This window comes from Amblyomma mixtum, chromosome 9 (assembly GCF_055824585.1).
Source record: "Amblyomma mixtum isolate Tamu chromosome 9, ASM5582458v1, whole genome shotgun sequence".
In the NCBI taxonomy this organism is placed as follows: Eukaryota; Metazoa; Arthropoda; class Arachnida; order Ixodida; family Ixodidae; genus Amblyomma; species Amblyomma mixtum.
In genome coordinates this window covers 78,308,387-78,329,335 of record NC_143020.1, presented here as the reverse complement: position 1 = coordinate 78,329,335, position 20,949 = coordinate 78,308,387, and the positions used below count along the sequence as shown (strand labels likewise).

At 47.1% G+C, this 20,949-nt stretch overlaps 1 protein-coding gene across 7 annotated transcripts in view; it reads right to left on the bottom strand.

Annotated features, from left to right (window-relative positions):
* Positions 1-20,949, bottom strand: part of LOC149329812 (uncharacterized) — a 42,951-nt gene continuing 22,002 nt past the window's right edge. For 2 of the 7 annotated variants that reach the window (XM_089560488.1, XM_089560490.1), the window contains 6 exons: positions 18,511-18,555; positions 16,766-16,804; positions 8,367-8,414; positions 6,348-6,486; positions 6,180-6,238; positions 1-1,935 (listed from right to left, as the gene is read on the bottom strand). In XM_089560488.1, the coding sequence (XP_089416614.1) occupies positions 1,681-1,935; positions 6,180-6,238; positions 6,348-6,486; positions 8,367-8,414; positions 16,766-16,804; positions 18,511-18,555 (585 nt within the window). In that variant the 3' untranslated portion in view covers positions 1-1,680. The remainder of the gene's footprint in view (positions 1,936-6,179; positions 6,239-6,347; positions 6,487-8,366; positions 8,415-16,765; positions 16,805-18,510; positions 18,556-20,949) is intronic. The other 5 variants (XM_089560491.1, XM_089560492.1, XM_089560493.1 and 2 more) reach the window with 3 other exon arrangements.

Sequence of the window (20,949 nt, the reverse complement as noted above, 5' to 3'; positions counted from 1 at the left end):
TTGCCTACAACGTTTATTTTCTTCCATTTGCAAATAAAACAGCAATGATTAACTGCGACTCTTGAGCCGGTACCTAACAAGAAAATATTGTTTTTCTGTACCATACCTTAAGTCAAGCATGACAGCGTTTAACAGCGACATGCCTTTGAGGATTTTAATTGAGCGTTTGACGACTAACAACAATAGTGGAATCTCAGCCCTTCCGGCTTTCGCGCACCAATATATTCTACTACTTCTAGCGGCCCATGGCATGATACTAACGCGTTGTTTTTTTCACAAAGATGACCTAGGCGCCTAGTTGCAATTAGAGATTTGTAGCCGGTCGTCAGTAATAGCCATATGAGTTGTTTAGGATTTCAAAACGCGTTTACCCTTGGCGCCGTGGCTCGACAAAATTGAGCTTTTTCGAATAGTTGTGTGCCATGTAGGGGTCAGTTTGCCTCCATACTTTCCAAAGCGGAAGTACTTTCGCACGATGCAGCCAAATATTGTCAGGCCACAGCGACGAGGGTAATCGTGTATTCGAAGTTCTAAAAACTGATATGGCTATTACTAACGACCGGCTGCAAATCTCTAATTGCAACTAGGCGCCTAACTATGCTAGTTGAAAGCATATTGTTGTATGCTTTTACCATGTATTGTTGTATATATATTGCTCACAGCTGCAACACCTTCTGGGACAAGGGTGTTCTCCTACCGTTTCTTTCAGAATTTCTTTGAAAGCTCTGCAATTTGCAAATATAACTTCAATGTACCCCTCGGGGATTACAGAAGTTGTCTGTCCTCGAGCATTTAATTTACCGGTCCATGTAAGTTATATTGAATAACTGAGGGGCTCTAGAACGAAGGTCGGGATTTCCGAACCCGACTGCTTTACTTTTGCTACCAACGCACGTGACGCTACCAAGATGGCACTCATTTACGTGGCAAACTGCGTTCGCGTTCAGGTAGTTCCTCCGGAACAGGTAGCTGAACACGCGTCGTCTGACGCGCTGGGAAATAAAGTAAGGTTGGCCACCCACGCTCGTCGTCTAATTTACTTCTGCGGTGAAAGCAATCACTCATCGCCATCAGTCACTCAGGAAAAGTGACATTATTTTTCGACGTCACTCAGCGTGCTTGTCATGTGCACTGCTTTTTTCGCGGCAGATCTAGAGCTGCCCCTACTTTAAATGTTTTTCAATATGAATTGACACCGAAACGGTTACCTTTGCAGTCACCTGACATTTTTTCGTGTACCTCTTGGTGTTGGCGTCGTAAGCTGTTAATCCAGCACCGGTAAATTGCGTGAACGCCACAAAAACGGTGACTTTTAGGCATGACCAAGCACAAGGCGCGGAGTGGGTAGTGAAGGAAAACACAGCCGCACCACGGCGAGCGCCGTAACTAGGCTTAGTGTCTGCATCCTTTGATGTTGCCACCGACGACCAGTCATTAAATTATAGAAGGCTTTGGAGATAGTGCAAATTTCACTGAAGACTCTTCAGGAAAGCTAAGCAGATAAAGAGGCATAATTGCGCGCAAGGATCGCCACTTTCCTTCTTGTAGATTTTTTTAGGAGTATTCTACTTAATGCAAATAAGCAATTGAGGAGGTTCTTCGTTTCCTTCATTTGCCTTGCTTTCAGAGCGTAATTTGTCGGCAATATTTGCTGCAGCTGAGGTGCTAAGCTTCATTTTCCTACTTGCAACAGAACAGGCAGGCAAGTGTCTCGTAAATCAACCAGCCGGCGCATACAAATGGGCAACAAAATACAAGGCAGCACATTTTGCAGCACTTTTCGCAGTCTTCATCAGCGCCCTTATCAATATTTTGACTGGTGTTTTGGATGAAGCTGTCACTTCCTCGCTGGTATGCGCCGTATGGATCCTGGATTGATGAATAATTCCATGGAGGCATTTCATCAAGGCTGGTTCCGGGTGCTCTGGTTTCCTTCTGAAAGTAAAAGATCATCGTCATCATCATCAGCCCGACTAAGGCCTACTGCAGGGCAAAGGCCTCTCTCATGTCCCTCCAATTAACTCTGTCCTTCGTCAGTTTCGGCCACCCTATTCCCGCAAATTTCTTAATCAAATCCGCCCACCTAACTTTCCGCCGCCCCCTGCTACACTTGCCTTCTCTCGGAATACACTCCGTTACCCTTAAGGACCAGCGGTTATCTTGCCTTCCCATTACATGCCCTGCCCAAGCCCACATTTTCCTCTTGATTTCAACAAGGAAATCAGGAGGAAGAAGGATTAGGAGGAGGAGGAAGAATCACTTTTTTGATCCCCTTAATATGTCGGAACAAGGAACACTGGAAATTAATCTCAACAATGCTGTACTCCTATAGATTTAGTGGGTGCTACGAATCTGAAGAGCAAATTTGAAGAAATGCAGTCAGGAGAAAGGAAATAGCGAAACAGGAATGAGGAAAGTAAATTGCAAGTTCGCTCAATTATCATCACGCGCGTTAACAGCGCAAAGACATGTGGGCTCCACATGTCTTTCTTAGCCATCTTAGCTCAACGACGGAAGCTAGCTCATGCGCTACAGATATTCGGGTCCTCTGTGCACAATTACACAAAGTACTCTTTTGTCTCGCGCGTGTGTGTGCTGGGCGCTGGAATTTTAACACAAAGCGAGCAAGCGGAAAGTGGAGCTTACGTATTGGCGCTTCCGTGGGTTCGAATAGCACTGGAACGATTTTAACGCGTGGCGTTAAGGGCCCCATGTCGCGGAATGGACCGTGTCGGAGTTGCCGTCGCCGTGACAGAAGAATTAGGACTAACTGACAGATTCTTGACGTCACAACCGCATCACATCACGGGGTTCAAAGTCGCTGGAATATCCTTCCATCGCTAATTACCGTATATTGCCGATTATAAGTCGACCCCAACTCGCGGCCCCCTTTGAGCAAAAAAAGTTAGAGACCGAATTTAAGTCGACGCTGCCACATCGTGCGGTCCTTGCTCGCCCGAAAAGTTTTTCACAAGGCCGAGTCATAGAGAAACATTTATTTGTTCACGAGACATCTCTGACTCGTCGTCGCTTGTGAGGACACAGTCGCGATCATCATCTTATGAGCCACTGCTGCCGCTGGTTTGTCGATAAGAAGTTGCTATGGTATTAAAACAAACCTTTGGTGCATATCTCAATAAAATTCAAGGTTTTTTTTAAGCAGATCCACTTTCGCAACGTGTATGAGAACTATTATGGAATTACGAGTGCACGGGGCATGATATTATCCGCGATATGGCCGAAATTACTTTTGACGCCGCATATAGGCCGACTTTCAGACTCCACAAATACGTCGACTCCGATTATAAGTCGACACCCCCACCCCCCCCCCCCCCCCCCTTTGGAAGAACATTAAAAAAAAACGTCTGCTTATGCGCGGCAATCTACAGTATGAGTATGCTAACCATTAATTAGGAAATTCCACCCGACTATTTCAATTTCTGAGATAGTTCATTGCGCTTGAAGGATTTTATGCCTTTTTATTTGTTATGTATGATTGTGTAAGGTGTGATTCGGGCATTACTAATCGGGCAAAGAGAGAGTGGTAGAATCAAGACGCGGGGCCGCCAATGTGCCTGCGCGTGGTGATACGAAACTACTTTGACATTAGGTCTCGTATGTCTAGCGGAAAGTGTCCATCCGTAGTCGGGGAGTCCGCCGACAGGAGCGGTGATTCCGTTTTTCTGCAGAAAAAGAGGCACTATTGGTACTGACGAAAAAGGTGTACTATTGGTACACGGCTGCTCAACAGCTGAGGTCATACGAAAAATGCACTCCACTCCAATCATATCATATTTTCCTCGTTTTTTTTTAACACTCGACCCACAGATCTGCGCTAACTGCCTAACCAAGGTAGATGCATTATTTTACCATTGCCAGCGCTTCGCTACCTGTCGCAAACCGCTTTTCTCTACTGAGGTAGATCAACGCGCTAGTCTTAGTTTTTACTGGTGCTAATCAATGTCTTGTTAACTGGTCGCAGCCAGAAAAGCAACGGTGCATTTCGCCACGGAGATCCGAAAATGTCTCGCCGACGAAACTTCATGCCCTTCTCCACTGTGTTTCCTCTTGCAGCCGGAGAAGTCTCCGCACATGCTGCACCGTGCTGTGAGATACACGGAATTTCGCGGGTATTTTTCATAAATTTGTTCCCCTCCAGACAAACTGGTTACACTTGCAGCATAGGCATCGCGAAACGACTGTTACGGAGCTCGGTACTAGGTGTCAGCTTTCGTTTCTCTCACGGTACGTTTTGCAGTCTAAAGCTGGTGCTTGCGCTGGAGTAGTTCGAAATGCAAACAAAATACTGCAGCCCCATTCTAGGGCGTATAGCAGGAGTGGGTACTTAAAATGTGGAACCATTCCACACGCATACAAGGGTGCATGAAAAGCATTACAAATATAAACGCTGAAAACAACAACATACAATGCTTCGACTCAATTGCTGACACAAAATCAGAAATTGACAATGCACGATTGCTGCCGTGCAAAGAATTCCCACTCTCCGCAGTGCGCGGAAAAAAGCTATATTTGAAAATATTAGTGCGGGCAAAAAAAAGGTTGAATATTAAGATCGTGATGACTGCTGGTTGGAGACGGTTTTGAAAACGAGATATGCTTACCCTCTGAAAGGCAATTAGTAGAATGGACTATATAGTGAAGAAGTTTTAAGAACTAAGTTTTCCGGCGGGATGCGAGTGGGCTTAAGTTTAGGAAAGAAATCGCAGATGAGGGTGGAAAATGAAAGTCGTAGCGGCGGAAAATATATTTTACAGGTTTTCGTTGTACAGATTCTATTTGATCAATTTCGCATTTCATTTATGGACTCAAATTATTAGAAGAAAATTATGTAGAGAACGGTAACAAGTAAATATTTATGCAGTTGTGTGCACGTCTCTTTTTGCGCCCGTTCTCACGTTTGTACTCTTTTAGGCATTGGCAACCACCAACTTCCGCACTTACAAATTTAAACGTTTTATTCACTTCTTTGTTATATCCTTGCACGTCTTATGCTCTACACACCGAAACGGCAGCATGCTTTCTGTGCAGTCAAAATTATGGACTTTTTTTCTTAAATAAGAGTGTTCTAGAATTACATTCTTGCGGATTTTCTTTTATCGCTCAGTGTTATTGAAAGCAAAAGGAAGTCTAGGGACGCATGCAATGAACGCCGGTATTCCAAAGGAGCTAGCAGGGTATGTGACTTAGTCTACACCGGCGAAACACGAATACAGGTGGCGCAAGCAGTCACCTGTTTAAGTTTCTTATCAACTAACGCATATCTGCTTCGCTCTGCTGCGTGGGTTTAATAAATCGGCCGAAAAGATGCCACGAAAAGCCGGAAATATGGCTATAAGTGCGAAAGCACTATTCCAATGCGTAAACCCCGAGCAAGACGTTGCGATGTTTGTGGCTTTGTGTCAAGAGCAATAAAGAAATAAAAATAAATGAAATAAATATCCGTGACTCGAGTTACAACCGGAGGCGATGCGAACAGATCAGCTTCGTTGCTCATTGCGCGACAACACTAGGCTATCAGCGCAGCCGATCACCCCTCGTGTTAAACTGCAAGACACTCGCGCTGTGCGTTGCGCATCGTCTTCTCCATAAAGTAATACTACTCTCAAACTAATTATCGCGCTTTGAGCTATTTTGGTGGTAGTGATAGTGAGATGTGCGCCTCATGCGTTGGCGTGGACAACGCAGTGGCTTAAACACGACACTAGAGCAATACGCGCGCACCGAACCATGGGAGCAGGAGTACATAGGGTTAATTGGAATTGTCGATGAAAAAGTTGGAGGTGATCTTAACTGCCTTCCTGGATATGTGGACACCTCTTCATGCTTTCAAGTACCTGGCGATGGTGTCTGCCTCCAAAAATCTGTGCTTACGCAAAATATTTCGTGCTTAGTAATGCTAAATCGCCACACTTTTTTTTCAGGGTTACATCACTAGTTATTCGCGGATTCTTCGGCTTCGGTTCATATAGCGCCGAACAACTTCATATCCAAGCCCAGACCTGTTCATAGTGTTTCTCTTTGGATGATAAACTCTCTTTCTCTCTCGGATAATCTCTAATGAGCAAAGCCTGACAGCAGATGCCTTGGAAGTGGAGTGATACCCAGATATATTACAGTATTACAATAAGCCAGCATTTTCTAGGCTGATTCTTACATACCTTTCTTTCTTCCATCAGAGGCTGCCTCATAACCACGATATTCAATTCTCGGTGTACGACTACGAGGAAGGTAAAAAAAAAAAGAAAAAATAACAAGTTATGAGTGAACGGCTCGTTCCTTCTTTCCAGGCAGAGCCAGGGAGGCTACATGCATACCGGGATGCCTACCTCTCGTGGTCCTCGCGCCCAAGTTGATTGGTTTAGCAACGTTCTCCTGGCTGCTCTTGTTTCCGGAGGTTTCGAGTGGGCTTGACAGTGGTTTCGGCGCCGGTAACTTGCGTTTTTCTTCTTCTGAATTCATTTGCTTCTGGAATGCAGTGAGAACCAGAAAGATAAGACGTTTCGTTTTTGTATTTTACATCGATGGAACATATAAAGAAATAATCGAAAACAAAGCGTCCCGGCCCGTTTTAAACACAACATGCTGAGTGGTTTTAAGTCTTCATGTTCCTACTCCCCTCAGGTGCAGGGTCCAAGTTTGTGGACACCACCTGAGCGCTATGAAAACTCGAATATAAAAAGCGGATGATTCGCAACTGTAGATGAAAAATCTATGCTTACTTCTGAACAATCTTGTACAAAAGATATGAAGTTAGGGACGCGAAACGAGCACTTAATTCAGTTTTGCCTAATGCATGTCGCATCACGGCCTGTCGCGCTTTTTACTTTCTTCTTCGTTGGACCGCGTCTTTAGCTACAGCTCATGTCGCCCTGTACACAAGGTCCACTGTGGCTCCAGCGAGTGTACTGTAATGCTACAGCGTTAATGCTCCAGTTGATGATGATGATGATGATGTCAGCAGGCTTAAAGCGCATACCAACGGTGGAGGATCGGCCAGGGTGCATAGCGGATACAAACGCACTCATGTACAGGGAATGGAGTTTTTTTGAAAATTTTTGGCCGCAGAGCTAGAATTGCTCCAATTGGGCAGAGAACGCGTCGTCGTCGTCGGTGCTGTGAGCGAAAAATTTTCGGGGAAGCAACCTCCTAGGTCACGTGACTTTGTGGCATCGTCACAACCTGTCCACCGGATTGTAAGCAAGCTGACTACCGTTGAAGGTGGCAGCTAAATTATTGTCTGGTAGCAAGGGGTTTCTCGAGTCGTACCAGCAACACCTGTGGCAGCACCTACAAACCTGCAAATCTGCATAGGGTCATTCTCTTGAGGTGAAGCTTAAATGCCTCCTCGAATTTCTTCTTTTGGTTCTTATTGCAAGCACAGATTCTTACTAAAGTGCGCTGATTTTCCTAAACAACTAACTAATATGGAAAGAAAATGTAAATAAAAGTAGCCCGGTTCATTTGTAATTCGTACAGTTCACGTATCTCAGCTACTGCTCTCGTGGCGAAAGTTAGTTTAGAACCATTACAGCTGCGACGGTATCAGTAGCAAATTAAACGTACGCATTTGATCTACAATCTACCCGGGACAAGGACGAATTTTTCTTTACGATGTTTCTCAGGGAGCTGTACAGCTGTGCATAAATTTCTGAGGGTGCTGCCGAGTAATTTGCTCCTTTATTACAAATTTACTGCACCTTTGGGGAGTCGCCTAAATATTTGACCAATTGTAAATTCGGTAAACATATGAAAATTTATGTCGAGTCTTTTGCATGGCGAACTGCAAGCGAAAACGATTTTCAAAAAATTAGAAGAATTCGTGTGCAGAATAAAAGCCTTAAAGATTTCTTTCTACTGCGCTAGCACTTATTGAGGTTATTCCCTGCATTTAGCCGCTGTTTGTCTGTGAGAGAATGAGGTGAACGAAAGAGAAGGAGAGATGGAGAGGCAAGCTAGATGTGAGAGTGGAGAGAGAGGCCAAGTTAGCTATAGGCGACGAGTGGCGAGAAGGAAAATGCGGTTACAAATCAGAGACAGGAGGCAAAGTGGCGCGGCGGTACGGAGCAACTGTGCCCTTCAAGGAGGGAGCGCTAATGTGACACACAATCTGTCCTATGAATCTCATTGATCCATCCGTGAATTTTTGTACCTTTATTACCATGGCTGTGTGCCGGTAGTGATAGTGGTTTATTGCTTTGTCCGTTTCTCCTAGCCGGGAACTAATCAATCTTTTGTCTCTGGCATCCATGTGTTACTCGCTGGGTAATATCATGGGTCACGAATTGCATTAATGAAAGGCTTGGCGTTCAGTTTTTTCAGTGTAAAGAAATGATGTTATGACTCACCGGAGCGTGGGCTAGAGGTTTCATTGACTGCGCACTTTGTACCTGTACCTGCAAGGAAAGGTTTCATTTTAGGGCATGAGTTGCTCTTAGGTAATTGAGCAGTGTAATATGGCGTACAATATTTTTTCTCTGATATCGCGCCGGAAAAAAAAAGCAGGGTAGTTGTTGCGGCCTTCAGTTGAATGAGTCATAGGTTTGTGTCCTTTGGCATGGTTCACTGCACAAAGTGAGGGCTCACTGGTGCTTCGTTACAAATACGACGGGACATTATGTTGAGCGAACAAAGATAGCGCGAGTCTCGTTGGTTATTCTTCAGTTATCCATGTTACCACGGGTAATGACAACTAATTAGGAGTAATTATGAAGGCTTCTATTCGTGGCACTGCCAAAACAGGTTTAATAAAACCTATTTAAATTCATAGGGCCTAAACAGAAAACTGGGAATCGTGTTGTTCACTGCACACCGCTGTATATAAGTTACATTTCAGGATGACCAGATAAAAAACGCAAATATATTGTTACGGGGATGTTACGGTATTACCGTTACGGTAAGTCTATATTGGCGGCTGCTCTGAGATGGCCAGCACTCAGCTCAGACTCCAGGGCCCAGCTACCCACTGTCAACGTCGTCGTCGTCCAGCGCACCGCCACTTCTTCGTTCACGATTCGTTCACTTATTGAGTAACCAGTTCACCGGTAACACTATCCCCCTTGGCTGATGGCAACGTCCCGGTGCGTGTTAAGCGTGCGATGTCGAGGTTGGGTGATAGGGTTTGAGGCGAGATACATGAACGACTTGGGATGTCAGTGGAGCGGACGGGGACTTTGGGTGGAGCGGTGTGATCTCGTACGTTACGTCGGTCACTGCCCGTAATACACCATAAGGACCTGTGTAGCGCGGCAGAAGTTTTTCACATAACCCCCACGACGGGATGGGAGCCACAGCAAGACGAGAGATCCGGCAGGGTAGCGCACATCACGGTGCAGGCCATCGTAGCGGTGTTTTTGAGCCTCTTGAGAAGCGGAGAGCTTGTGACTAGCAACCTGGCGGGCGACGTCTGCTCCGGCGATAGGATCTCGCGCATATGTAGTGACATGGCCGGCTGTGGGCAGCAGAGTGTCGAAGGGCAGTAAAGGGTCTCGTCCAAAGAGAAGACAGAAGGGCGAGTAACCAGTGGTATCATGGCGCGAAGAGTTGTACGCGAAGGTGACAAAAGGCAAGCTGATGTCCCAGTCTCGGTGGTCGTCGCATACATACAAGGCGAGCATGTCTGTCAGCGTGCGGTTGAGACGCTCCGTAAGGCCGTTCGTCTGCGGATGATAAGCCGTCGTGAGCTTGTGACGAACGGAGCACGAACGAAGGATTTCGTCAACAACTCGGGAGAGGAAGCAGCGGCCACGGTCGGCAAGGAGTTGACGGGGAGCGCCATGGTGTAATATGACGTCGTGCAGAAGGAAGTCAGCGACGTCAGTGGCGCAGCTGGTTGGAATGGCGCGAGTGATCACGTACCGCGTGGCATAATCAATGGCGACGGCCATCCACTTGTTCCGTCAGGAGGACTCCGGGAAGGGCCCAAGTAAATCGAGCCCAACACGAGAAAACGGGTCGGTCGGGATGGGAATCGGCTGCAGGTGTCCAGATGGCAGAACTGCGGGTTTCTTTCGGCGCTGACAGAGGTCGCAAGCGGCCACGTAGCGTTGGACGGAGCGGTACAGACCAGGCCAGAACAAACGCCGGCGCACGCGGTCGTACGTACGGGAGACACCAAGATGACCAGCCGTAGCTGTGTCATGCAGTTGTTCGAGGATAGTGGAGCGGAGGTGTCGGGGAACAACTAGCAAGTGCTCAGCGCCATCAGGTCGCATGTAGCGGCGGTACAGCGTATTCCCGTTCAGCAAAAACCGGGTCAGAGAAGTGTCGCGCCGGTCTGTGCTGAGGCGGTCGGTGAGAGAGGTGAGGGTGAGATCCAAGCGCTGTTCGTCGGCAATGTGGGAGAGGTCGGAGATGGAGAGGACAAAGGCATCCGACTCACAGTCTGTAGAAGAAGGAGGATCCACGGGATAGCGTGACAGGCAGTCTGCAACTTGATGGAGGCGACCTCACTTGTCAACCACGGAAAAGGTGTATTCTTGCAATCGCAGTGCCCACCGGCCAAGACGGCCAGTAGGGTCCTTGAGAGAGGAGAGCCAACACAGGGCGTGGTGGTCGGTTATAAAAGTGAATGGTCGACCGAACAAGTATGTGCGAAATTTTCCAATGGCCCAAACAAGAGCCAGGCACTCGTGTTCTGTGATGGAGTAATTCTTGTCGGCGGAAGAAAGAAGACGGCTTGCGTACGCAATCACGCAGTGTTGGCCGCGTTGTCGCTGAGCAATGATGGCGCCAATTCCGTGACCACTTGCATCGGTGCGAAGTTCAGTCGGGGCAGACGGGTTGAAATGGGCCAATACAGGAGGGTTGGTGAGGACGGCGATAAGGCTGGAGAATGCAGTAGCCTGCTCTGGTCCCCAGGAAAAGGAACGCCTTTCTGCAACAGATTCGTGAGAGGGCGAGCAACGGCTGCGAAGTTCGGGACGAACCGGCGAAAGTAGGAACAGAGACCGATGAAACTGCGGACATCGCTGGGCGAGCGGAGACAGGGAAAAGCACTGACGGCACGAACTTTATCAGGGTCAGGTTGTATGCCACTCGCATTCACCAAATGGCCGAGGACTTTAAGTTCGCGGAAGCCGAAAGTGCATTTTTTGGAGTTGAGTTGAAGACCTGCGCGGCGGAAAAGTGACAAGATGGGTGACAGGCGAAGCAGGTGGGTTTCAAATTCAAAAATGGGCGAGAAAACAATTACATCATCTAAGTAACACAGACAGGTCGTCCACTTGAAGCCGCGGAGTAACGAGTCCATCATCCGTTAAAATGTGGCAGGGGCGTTACAAAGGCATGACCTTAAACTGGTAAAGGCCATCAGGGGTGACGAAAGCTGTTTTCTCGCGGTCTCTTGCGTCCACAGAGATTTGCCAATACCCGCTACGAAGGTCGATGGAAGAAAAGTAGCGGGCGCCATGTAAACAGTCCAGGGCATCATCTATGCGCGGAAGGGGATAAACGTCTTTCTTCGTGACCTTGTTGAGATGACGATAGTAGACGCAAAACCGCCAACTTTGGTCTTTCTTTTTCACGAGCACGACAGGAGATGCCCAAGGGCTGTTGGAAGGCTCGATGATATCGTTGGCCAACATCTTGTCGACCTCCCGCTAGATGACCTGGCGCTCTGGTAGCGACACACGATAAGGCCTCCGGTGTATAGGTCTTGCATCGCCGGTGTCAATGCGGTGAGTCACTACCGATGTTTGACCCAGAGGAGCAGAAGCAAAGTAAAAAATGTCGGAGTAGGACACCAAAAGGTTGTGAAGATCCTGCGCATGCTCGGGGTTCAGGTCAGAAGCAATCATCGCAGAAATGGATTGCGGAACGTTGGCCGGGATGTCGGGCGCTTGAGAAAGAGTAGAAGGCGGTCCAGGAGAGAGTGCAGTGACGGTACAGTCGGTGAGAGAAGACAAAGTAGCAAGCGATATGCCAGCAGGAAGAACTTGTGTTGACAAGCTGGAGTTGAAGACAGGAAGGCTGGTGCTATTCTTGGTGACACTCACAATGAGGTGCGGAAGAACAACATTGCGGGAGAGAACGACATCGGCGAGTGGGCAGGCAAGATAATCCCCATCTGGAACCGCAGGAAATGGTGACATAGGCAGATAAACGGCAGAGTCGGGGTGCAGGCGAGCGTACTCGGTGGAGCGAAGGCGGGGCGTGGAGCTTGAGGGTGTGTCGACTGAGCAGAGAGGCAGGTCCAATCGTAGAAGGCCGCTGGAGCAGTCGATAAGGGCAGAGTGAGCGGTGAGAAAGTCAAGACCAAGGATCACATTGTGAGGGCAGTGTTCGAGGACGGCGAACAAAACTGGGGGTGATGATCGTCAACAGTGACGCGGGCAGTTCACAGGCCAGTGACTGCAGCAGTGCTGCCATCGGCAACGCGAACTGTGGGCGATGCGGGAGGGGTCTGCACTTTTTTGAGGCGACGGCAAAAGGATGAGCTAAGAACCGCGACTTGGGCACCAGTGTCAATCAGGGCAGAAACAGGAACACCCTCCACAAAGACATCGAGGAGATTGCAGGGCGAAGGCTGGGTCGGTAGAGGATTTTCAGCTAGGGGCACCAATGCAGCAATATGCAGCCCTTCAAGACCTACGAAGCTAGAAAAAAATCTATACAATACAAGTGCGCAATAAGTGCAGTAATCTTCTACATAACTAAACGGAGCAACGTAGACGCTCCGAAGGAATAAATAAATTGTGTTTAGCGTGGCGGCTGTTCGAACGCTCGTTCTCTGTGCGACACCTATCCGATGGATTCGGTACAGAAAGGATAAAGGTGAATTTCTGCTGTCTTTGAAAGCATAGAAGATTTGCATTTAGTACCTTGGCCATCATTTGTTCCTGGAAATATTTGCATATCGGTATATCGGCAGGTAAGCGAAGGCGCTTGTAAGAAAAGAAGAAGGTGACTCCTGAAGCAGCCGCTACTTTTGATCGTTCAGTATATAGAACTTTATATTATTTTTTTTTATCTCAAGAGCGCATTTGGTTCTAAATAAAGGTGATGTCAAGTTTCAGATATCTTTACCGTTATAATATCTGGTGCAACCCATCCAGGATTCAGTAACTGCTTTCTCACAGTCTCGGTTACTTGTCCTGTCTTTACTGGCCTTGTTTCTGAAGCTAACTACTCCAAGTCCTTCATGATCGGGAGTTTTCCTAAAGTAAAGGTGAACATCGACGTCCCTGCTGCTGAAATATTCCAACGCTCAGCGACAACTGGCTACGCCTTAGTCTTTTTTTTTTTTCAGGAAAATTTGAACGCGCTTTGAATACAAAGTTAACTGTCCTGAAGCAAGCCGAGGCAACTATTTTTGAACTGGCTCTGGACTAACACCCCAGAGCATACAGACGCCTTGTGCGGTTCGCCTGCAACGAAACATGTACGCCGCTGCCTGAATACCCTCCACTTCAGCGGGTTCAGCAGCCGAGCATATCACCACGGAGCAACCACGGCGGGTGCGCTATTTTGAGGCAGGAGGCGAATATCTAAACAAAAAAGTATGATTTTTTTTTTAGTTTTTAAGGAAAAAGAAAGGTCGCGGTAAAATACCTTTGCACAAAAGGCTTTTATGAATCCTTAAGTCATCAAACCGACAAATACTCCTTTCTGGCATCACAAATTTATTCTAGGTGAAACTTCCAAAGCGACATTCGCATCGCGGCTCTTTATCGCGAGAAACCACCGCGCGCGGAACATAAATTCAGATTGCGTACGGCGGAAGCCCGAGATACAGGCCAGAAATGCACTACCGCACTAAAAACGTTCGTGGTTGACATTTCGCCCGATGGTCTAGAAGTGTGCTCGACAGTGTCTTTCCTCTGCAGATGACGCTAGCTTGCTGTTGAGCTTGCAACAGTCAGCTGAAGCGAAGCACGGCGCGCCGTTAAGCTAAGCCGATGCTTTGCACGTTGGCGGAAGCTCACACTGTTACCACTAGCGGTTGATGCGATCGCTATCGGTTTCACGTGCCATAGTGCTGAGCCTCGTGCGAAGAAGATCAATGAGAGGAGTGTTTTAGAAAGCTGTACAACAAGAGTAGCCTGAATGTATTCCGTCCGTCCGTCTTGTTGTCCGGAGCACCGGCCAATAAACTAAAGGAAGGAACCTTGCTAGGCACCGGTCATAAAAGGTAGATATGACCCCTCACCCACACTCACAGACGTGAGTGTGAGTGAGGCGATATGAGTGCACGTTCCAGATCCTGGCTCGAGCCGAGCAGAGTCAGCAAAACCCGAGTCCGCCAAGCGCAATACTTCACAATGCAGGGAGCCAACCACCATGTAGTAATATCTTGAAGGTCACTATAGTTCAGTACGAGGGAGAGTTGGCTCTGTTTTCGAAAATCACATTTATATCTTGGGGATTTCATCCCGCCGTGCATTTCAGCAGCTCATCGAAACTTTTCTGCTGCCTGAACAGCGGTATATCAACAATGGCGAGGACAACAATTTTCGCCATTTCCAAGTGGTCCTCGAACTGCAATGTCTTTTTCATTGGCCCTACAGTTCTATCGCTTGCAATAGTATTAGGTCAAGGTGCACAGAAAGAGGCGGACGGAGGTGTAAGCGGAGTAGCTTCGACACCACCACCAGCATCGGTGCGTAACTGTCGAGATAACAGGCTGTGCCTGCTACGAGAATCGAGCACTAAACCGAAAATACTTGGAATATGCGTGAGATAAATTTATACATGGATATTAAATACCACAAGACAGAACATCGTGGGAAGGTCGCAGGGCCGGCAGTAATGTGAGGTTTGGCGCAAAATGAACGACAGCGGATAGAAAGCCTTCGAAGTGTAGAATGGCAGGTCATGAACGAAAATTCAAGTAGTACGCTCTCCTACTAAAAGCGCGCGTGGGCATTTAGGCTATTATGAAACTCCCACGAAAGCTGTTTACGGCTCCTTAAAATGCCACCGTTGGAAATTGCAGGAAATTCGTGAGAAGTGGCGTGACCGGGTTACTCCGTGACAAAAAAAAAAAAAATTGAGCGGAAAGACGCGTATCACAGTTTCAAAGATCCAGTAGTTTTCTGTGCTCACAAATGGTGCTAACAGAACTATGTCCGCGGCGAATAGAAAGAGCGAACTGAATAGAATGCTAAGCATGGTTAAGGTAGAACCCTTGTTAAGGACTTCTCACGATTTTCATCTTGGGGGATTTTCGAATGCAAACATAAAAGTCATAATTTAAAGTATCTTTGTTGGCGAGAGCAAGTGAAAGGACCTGAGAATAACACAGTAGGCTTGATAACTCTCCACTGATTCGATTGGGAAAATGTGGGACCTATAAGTTGCCCTGTCTTGGTGCAAAACAATGTGGCTTTTTGCAATGCACACGTCAAATAAAAACTATGATAATCTCTAACCATGTTGTAAGTTCGGAACTTTTTACTACAAAAGCAAAGTATTCTGGCTAATGAAAGAGAAGCCTGTGAGGAATGCCTTCACTAATGGGCTTCCCCTTTGTCCGCTTTGGGTTTTTGGTGAAATAAACACTGTATGGTGCGGGAAGACTTCAATGTCACCTTCTTTTTTATATCTCCATGTTTTTGTTTTATTTTATATGCATTGCGCACCTACTCAAGATCATGAAGCAGTTGGCGACATCCTGTCGGTTGCTCTTCATTTTGAAGGGAAATAAAATCACAACGAGAACAAGGACGCTGGAAGAAGAAAGAGAAGTACGCAGTACGAGCACTGTCTCGTAGACTAAATTTTCATTAAATGATGTCGACAAAGGGCGTCGTGCAGCAGACGGTTAGTGTGAATAAGGACAAGGTCAGACTTCCCATACACTACATATGTTTTCATAGCCGAGGGTACCTGCCGTGATTTGGAGCCGAGATAAAAATTTGTAAACGTAGAGTGTGGGGCTTAGCTTCGCTATGCGACAAATGGAATATTAGGGACGCCGTAGTGGACGGCTCCAAGCTAATTTCGATCATCTGGGGCCCATTCACGAGCGGTGACATCTCACAGCACACGGGTGTTTTGTATTTCGCTACCATCGAACTGCGGCTGCCGGGGCGTGCTACGGATTGGTTTATGAGGTTTTAACGTCCCAAATAAACGCAGGTTGGGAGCGACGCCGTAGTGAAGGGCTCCGGCAATTTCGACCACCTGGGGTTCTTTAACGTTCACTATCATCACACAGTACACGGGTCTCTAGAATTTCGCTTTCACCGAAATTTGAACAACGCGGCCGGGATCGAACCCGCGTTTTTTAGGTTATCACTCGAGAGCCATAACAGGTGAGCCACCGCGGCGGCCTGGCGTGGTTCGAACTGGCAACTTTAGATCGAGGAGGTGAGCACAAAAGTCACCTAGTTACGGCGGTGAGTTCGACTGGAATGAAGTTCGACGGCTGTAGCTTTAAAATGCTCTTAAGTGAACACAATTTCCGGTTTTGTTTCCTGGAAACCAGCTACCATGCAATGAGCACGCGTGAAAACATTTATCTTGGACAGTATGCTGGAAAGAGACGATAAATTTATAAATAGTTAAAATAGCTAATCAAGAACTTTTAAAGCCATCCGACCTCACTGTTTTTCAGCTGTGGGAAAGCGGCAGTTTTCAAGCTTGCAATTTCGAACCAGTACAGAAGTAGCTAACCATCTACTGCCCTTCATGCAATTTCGGCTGACACAAATGGACGAATACGTAAGATTACGGCCTTTTGTGTTCGCGATATTACCCCGGTTCTCTGTCTTTTAAACTTAATGAAATAATTATTTCGCCTTACCGCAGCGAGTGTCTGATGCTCTTTCTGGTTTTTCTGTACCTGCAAATGCAAGGGAAGAGCTCATTAGAAATGAGAGAGATGCTTCAGCACTGTGCAACGTGAATGTATACAAACATGTTAAGCCTACAAAAGAAAACTGCTAGGACGCTCTGCACCGTGTGATAAAAAATAATTCAGCGAAAGCTCCGTGAGGTGGTGACTATATTTTTATTCATTTTTATTTCATTTCATTTTTGATAGATTGTGTGCTATGTTACTAAAAATATGCACGCGCCGTCACTAATTCGCTAGTGCCTAGCGTGCTGCGTTGTGTTGGACTTCTGTACTGACGTCACATTGGATGTTACCGCACGCTGAACAATGAACAAGGCTCGTTGCTGTGCTCTCTAGTGGGAGGGTGCTCCAAGCAGTGCATTTACCAGGGAGCGCTGTTACGCCGGCGCTGACGAACTGAGGAACGTTCTATTAAAAGCTAAGCCATGAAAGATTTGTTCTGGTGATGCCTTGTTATAAAAAGAAATTACCGAAGACACTTTGGAAATTCTGAAGTGTGAATGGCGAAAGCCTTGTGGTCAACCCACTGCATATACCATGTTGTACATGGCACCCCAGTGGAATGGCCACAGTCTTCGCCGATATCCTTTTGATTTACCCAAAGGTGCTTGTAGTAAACGAGAGACTCTCTGGGCCTCTTCGGAGCCATCCGTCTCACTCACTCGACTTCAACTAAACGTCTGGCGAATGAGCGGCGGTGCAGCTGCCACCGCCGACGCGCGCGCGCTCGTTCTACCGCACCTGTGTGACGTCACAGTTGCTATGCACAGCTGTGTCCCCCTCCCCCGGCGCGCAGGTTGCTAAGGAAGGGAGGAGGTGCGCCGCTGCGTGTAGGAGAGTCCACAGTTGGCACGATTACAGCGCACGGACGGACACCGCAAGCATGACCCATTAAACGCTTTCGCCTTAATATCCAGATAGCCGCGGTATGCGGTCTCAAGCAGCGATGTACATAAGTTGCTATAATAGTACTGTGTCACTTTAACGAACTTGTTTTTAAAGTATTTTACTTGACACCGAGTGAGGAGTAATCAATTGTGTCGCACTTTCTGACAAAGAAGTGCTGCTAGTCTGACAGTTAGATTGCCACGTCTGAAGAAAAGGATATACAGGCGAGGTGCTGATAAATGTAGAGGCCTGAAGCTGAAGCATGGCAGTGTTTAGTTCGCAGGAAACTACTGGAATACAACGAAATTATTTTAGATGGAGCGCTAGTATCTGCGGGAGCGCATCATCTAGGACAGAAAAAAAAACACAGTAAAGAATGATCTTCTAGAAACCTGTCACAGAAAATGCATGGAAATTATATCTACACTGAATAAACCATATACTCTCAACTAACGGAAGGAAAAATCAATGCAGTCGCGTCTAGGTGGCCCTCAGTTCTTCACGTAACATCTGACGATAAATTGGCTAAAAAAATGTAAAGATGGCTTCTTCTTCAACTAAATATGTAAGCTGGTTGTGACAACTGCTTTAAACAAATTTTAGAGCGCTATGTTATAGAATAGGCGAAATTTCTGCAATGTTAAAGTCTAAAATTTTATAGTAGTATGCAATAATTAAGACACTGGCAGTGCTCTATTTTTGCTTTCCCCTAAAACTGTCGCCACCATAAGCTATCCAGGCCTGCTGTCGGGTCCTCCAATGTGAGACAGTGGATTGTAGGCCAATTGAAAGCTCCTTATCACCTTGTCCTTTTTCTCGTGGTTGGATTGGCAACTGTTTCCGTGCATCTGCAAATAAAAAAAAAAAAAAACGTCTTATGGTGACTCATTAGCTTCAACCTCTCTTTAAAAAGGCTGACGCACTACACAGACAAACTTTTCTTCCCTACTCAAGCTGCCGCAGAGTAGCATGAATTGGAATCACATCTGTTGTAATACCTAATGATGCGCACTCAATCCGAAGGTAAATGTAGTTAGAGAAAATAACACCTGAGTTTATATGTATTGCAAGGTATGTTGAGGTACGGGGTTTAACTAGAGAATGAAATCAAGGTTCTTATCGTGTTTCTAGGAGCTTCAAACGCACACGACTTGCGCACTTATTTCGTCGATTACAACTCAAGAAAAAGCGGAGTTACCCCTTCGAAGAACCGCCTACCAACCAGTGCCGTCGGACGATTCTTATGAGCCTGCTAGTGGGTGTAGCCGGATAATGTTGGGAAGCTACTGTCTCTTTTCATCTACCACTATCTGCATTGTCACGCAGAAGGTTAATAGGAATCTGCCTACGCCATTGGCATGAAGGAGTCCTTTGACAGTTATAAGCCGCTTCTTTTCTTGCCCTGTATTAGAACATAGTTGGTTTGATGGGAAGATGACGCCTTCTCAGCGCATTTTAGCGTGACCCCTTGCTGAAGACTGCATTCCTTGCTCGGGCGTTGTTCATTTTGCTTGTTAATTTCTTGTTCGCTTGCTTGGACCAGATATATTGTGTATCAAGATTAGCGAAAAGATCAAGCAAGTCAAATGATAATTCGGTACCAGCCAATTGTTTTGTCCAAGAAATATATATTTCTGCTTTACGGCCGGCATGCATCCGCTCCCATCGACACAGTTCTCCTATACCTACCTTCCGCATCTGAGTGTACAACTGTCTCTGAGGCGGCCCAGCACTCCGGACATTGCCGCCAGAGCGTAAGGTCACTCACAACCGACACTCAAGGGCGCCACAAACATCGCCATGACGAAGCGCAGCTTGCACCGGCTTTTCCATCCGGTTCACTCGTGGCGCTGTGGATACCCTCCAGTACTCGCGACCTCTCCAAGAAACTTATTTCGAAATATTGCAACGGATATTCACAGAAGACGATGTGAAGGAAGTGCCTGTCTGGTGTGCGCGCTCTATTGTTCGTTGCCTCCTGTGTTGTTCGCTCTGCGCTCCGGTCGCCCTTGCTTGTGACTAGCCTTCGGGCAACGTAACAATATCATGGCCCCTGCCGCGTCCTGGAGCGCACATCGCCAGTTAACCACATCATTGAGTCACTCGTGCCGTCTACCGACCTCCGCCGCCGTGTCCGCGAGACTGCGCATATTTACGCCTCAAGCCGTTCTGCAACCCGGTTGTATTGTCGGCACCATGAGTCGCCATGATGGATGCTTTCCTCCCAGGGGCCATGGTGAACAAGAAGAAGGAGCTTAGACCAACGGAACTGCCTGCCAAGCCTGACCGACGGCGCGCAAGCACTGTATGCTGCACCACTGCTACCATCGTCCTCGGTGTGCCGAAGTATACCGCTCTTACAAAAGGCTTAACTCTAAATATACAAAAGACGCCGTAGTGGAGGGCTCCGGAAATTTCGACCACCTGGGGTTCTTTAACGTGCACTGACATCGCACAGCACACAGGCCTCGAATTTCTTTGGAGGAGAAATTCGAGGCCCGTGTGCTGTGCGATGTCAGTGCACGTTAAAGAACCCCAGGTGGTCGAAATTTCCGGAGCCCTCCACTACGGCGTCTCTCATAGCCTTGGTCGCTTTGGGACGTTAAACCCCATAAACCAAACCAAACCACAAAGGGCGTTCACTAAATATTTCCCCTGACTCACTTCTAATTATTGCAGGATGCTGAAACTGCGCATGTGTAATGACTTAAGTCATTATATAGGTTACGTGCCAATATGCAACTCGGAACTACTAACGGCCTTTCTTTTACAGGTGCTGAAGTGATGTGAGGTGTGATAATGGGTGCAATGGAATACAGAGCAGTTATCGAGTTCATGTACTTGAAAGGCCGCACTCTAAGGGAGACATTCGATGAGAGAAAAGAGGTTTATGGGGAGGATTCCCCGTCATATGATGTAGTGATGAATTGGCATCGTCAATTCAAATGTGGTCGCACTTGGTTGGAAACGGCTAAGATTGCAGGGCGACTCCACTCCGCTATCAATGAACACACCATCCAGCAAGTGGAGGTCGTCATTTTGAAAAATCGACACGTAACCATTCGGGACCTAGCCCAAAATGTCATGATTAGTGTGGGGTCCGTGAAAAAAAATGTTCAGGTCCATCTTCATATGCGTAAGGTATCCGCTTGCTGGGTTCCCCGGCTGCTCAAACCTTTCCAAAAGCAGGAACGAGTCGAAAGCCCCCAGGCTCTTTGACGATGTGCCATGGAAACCAGGAG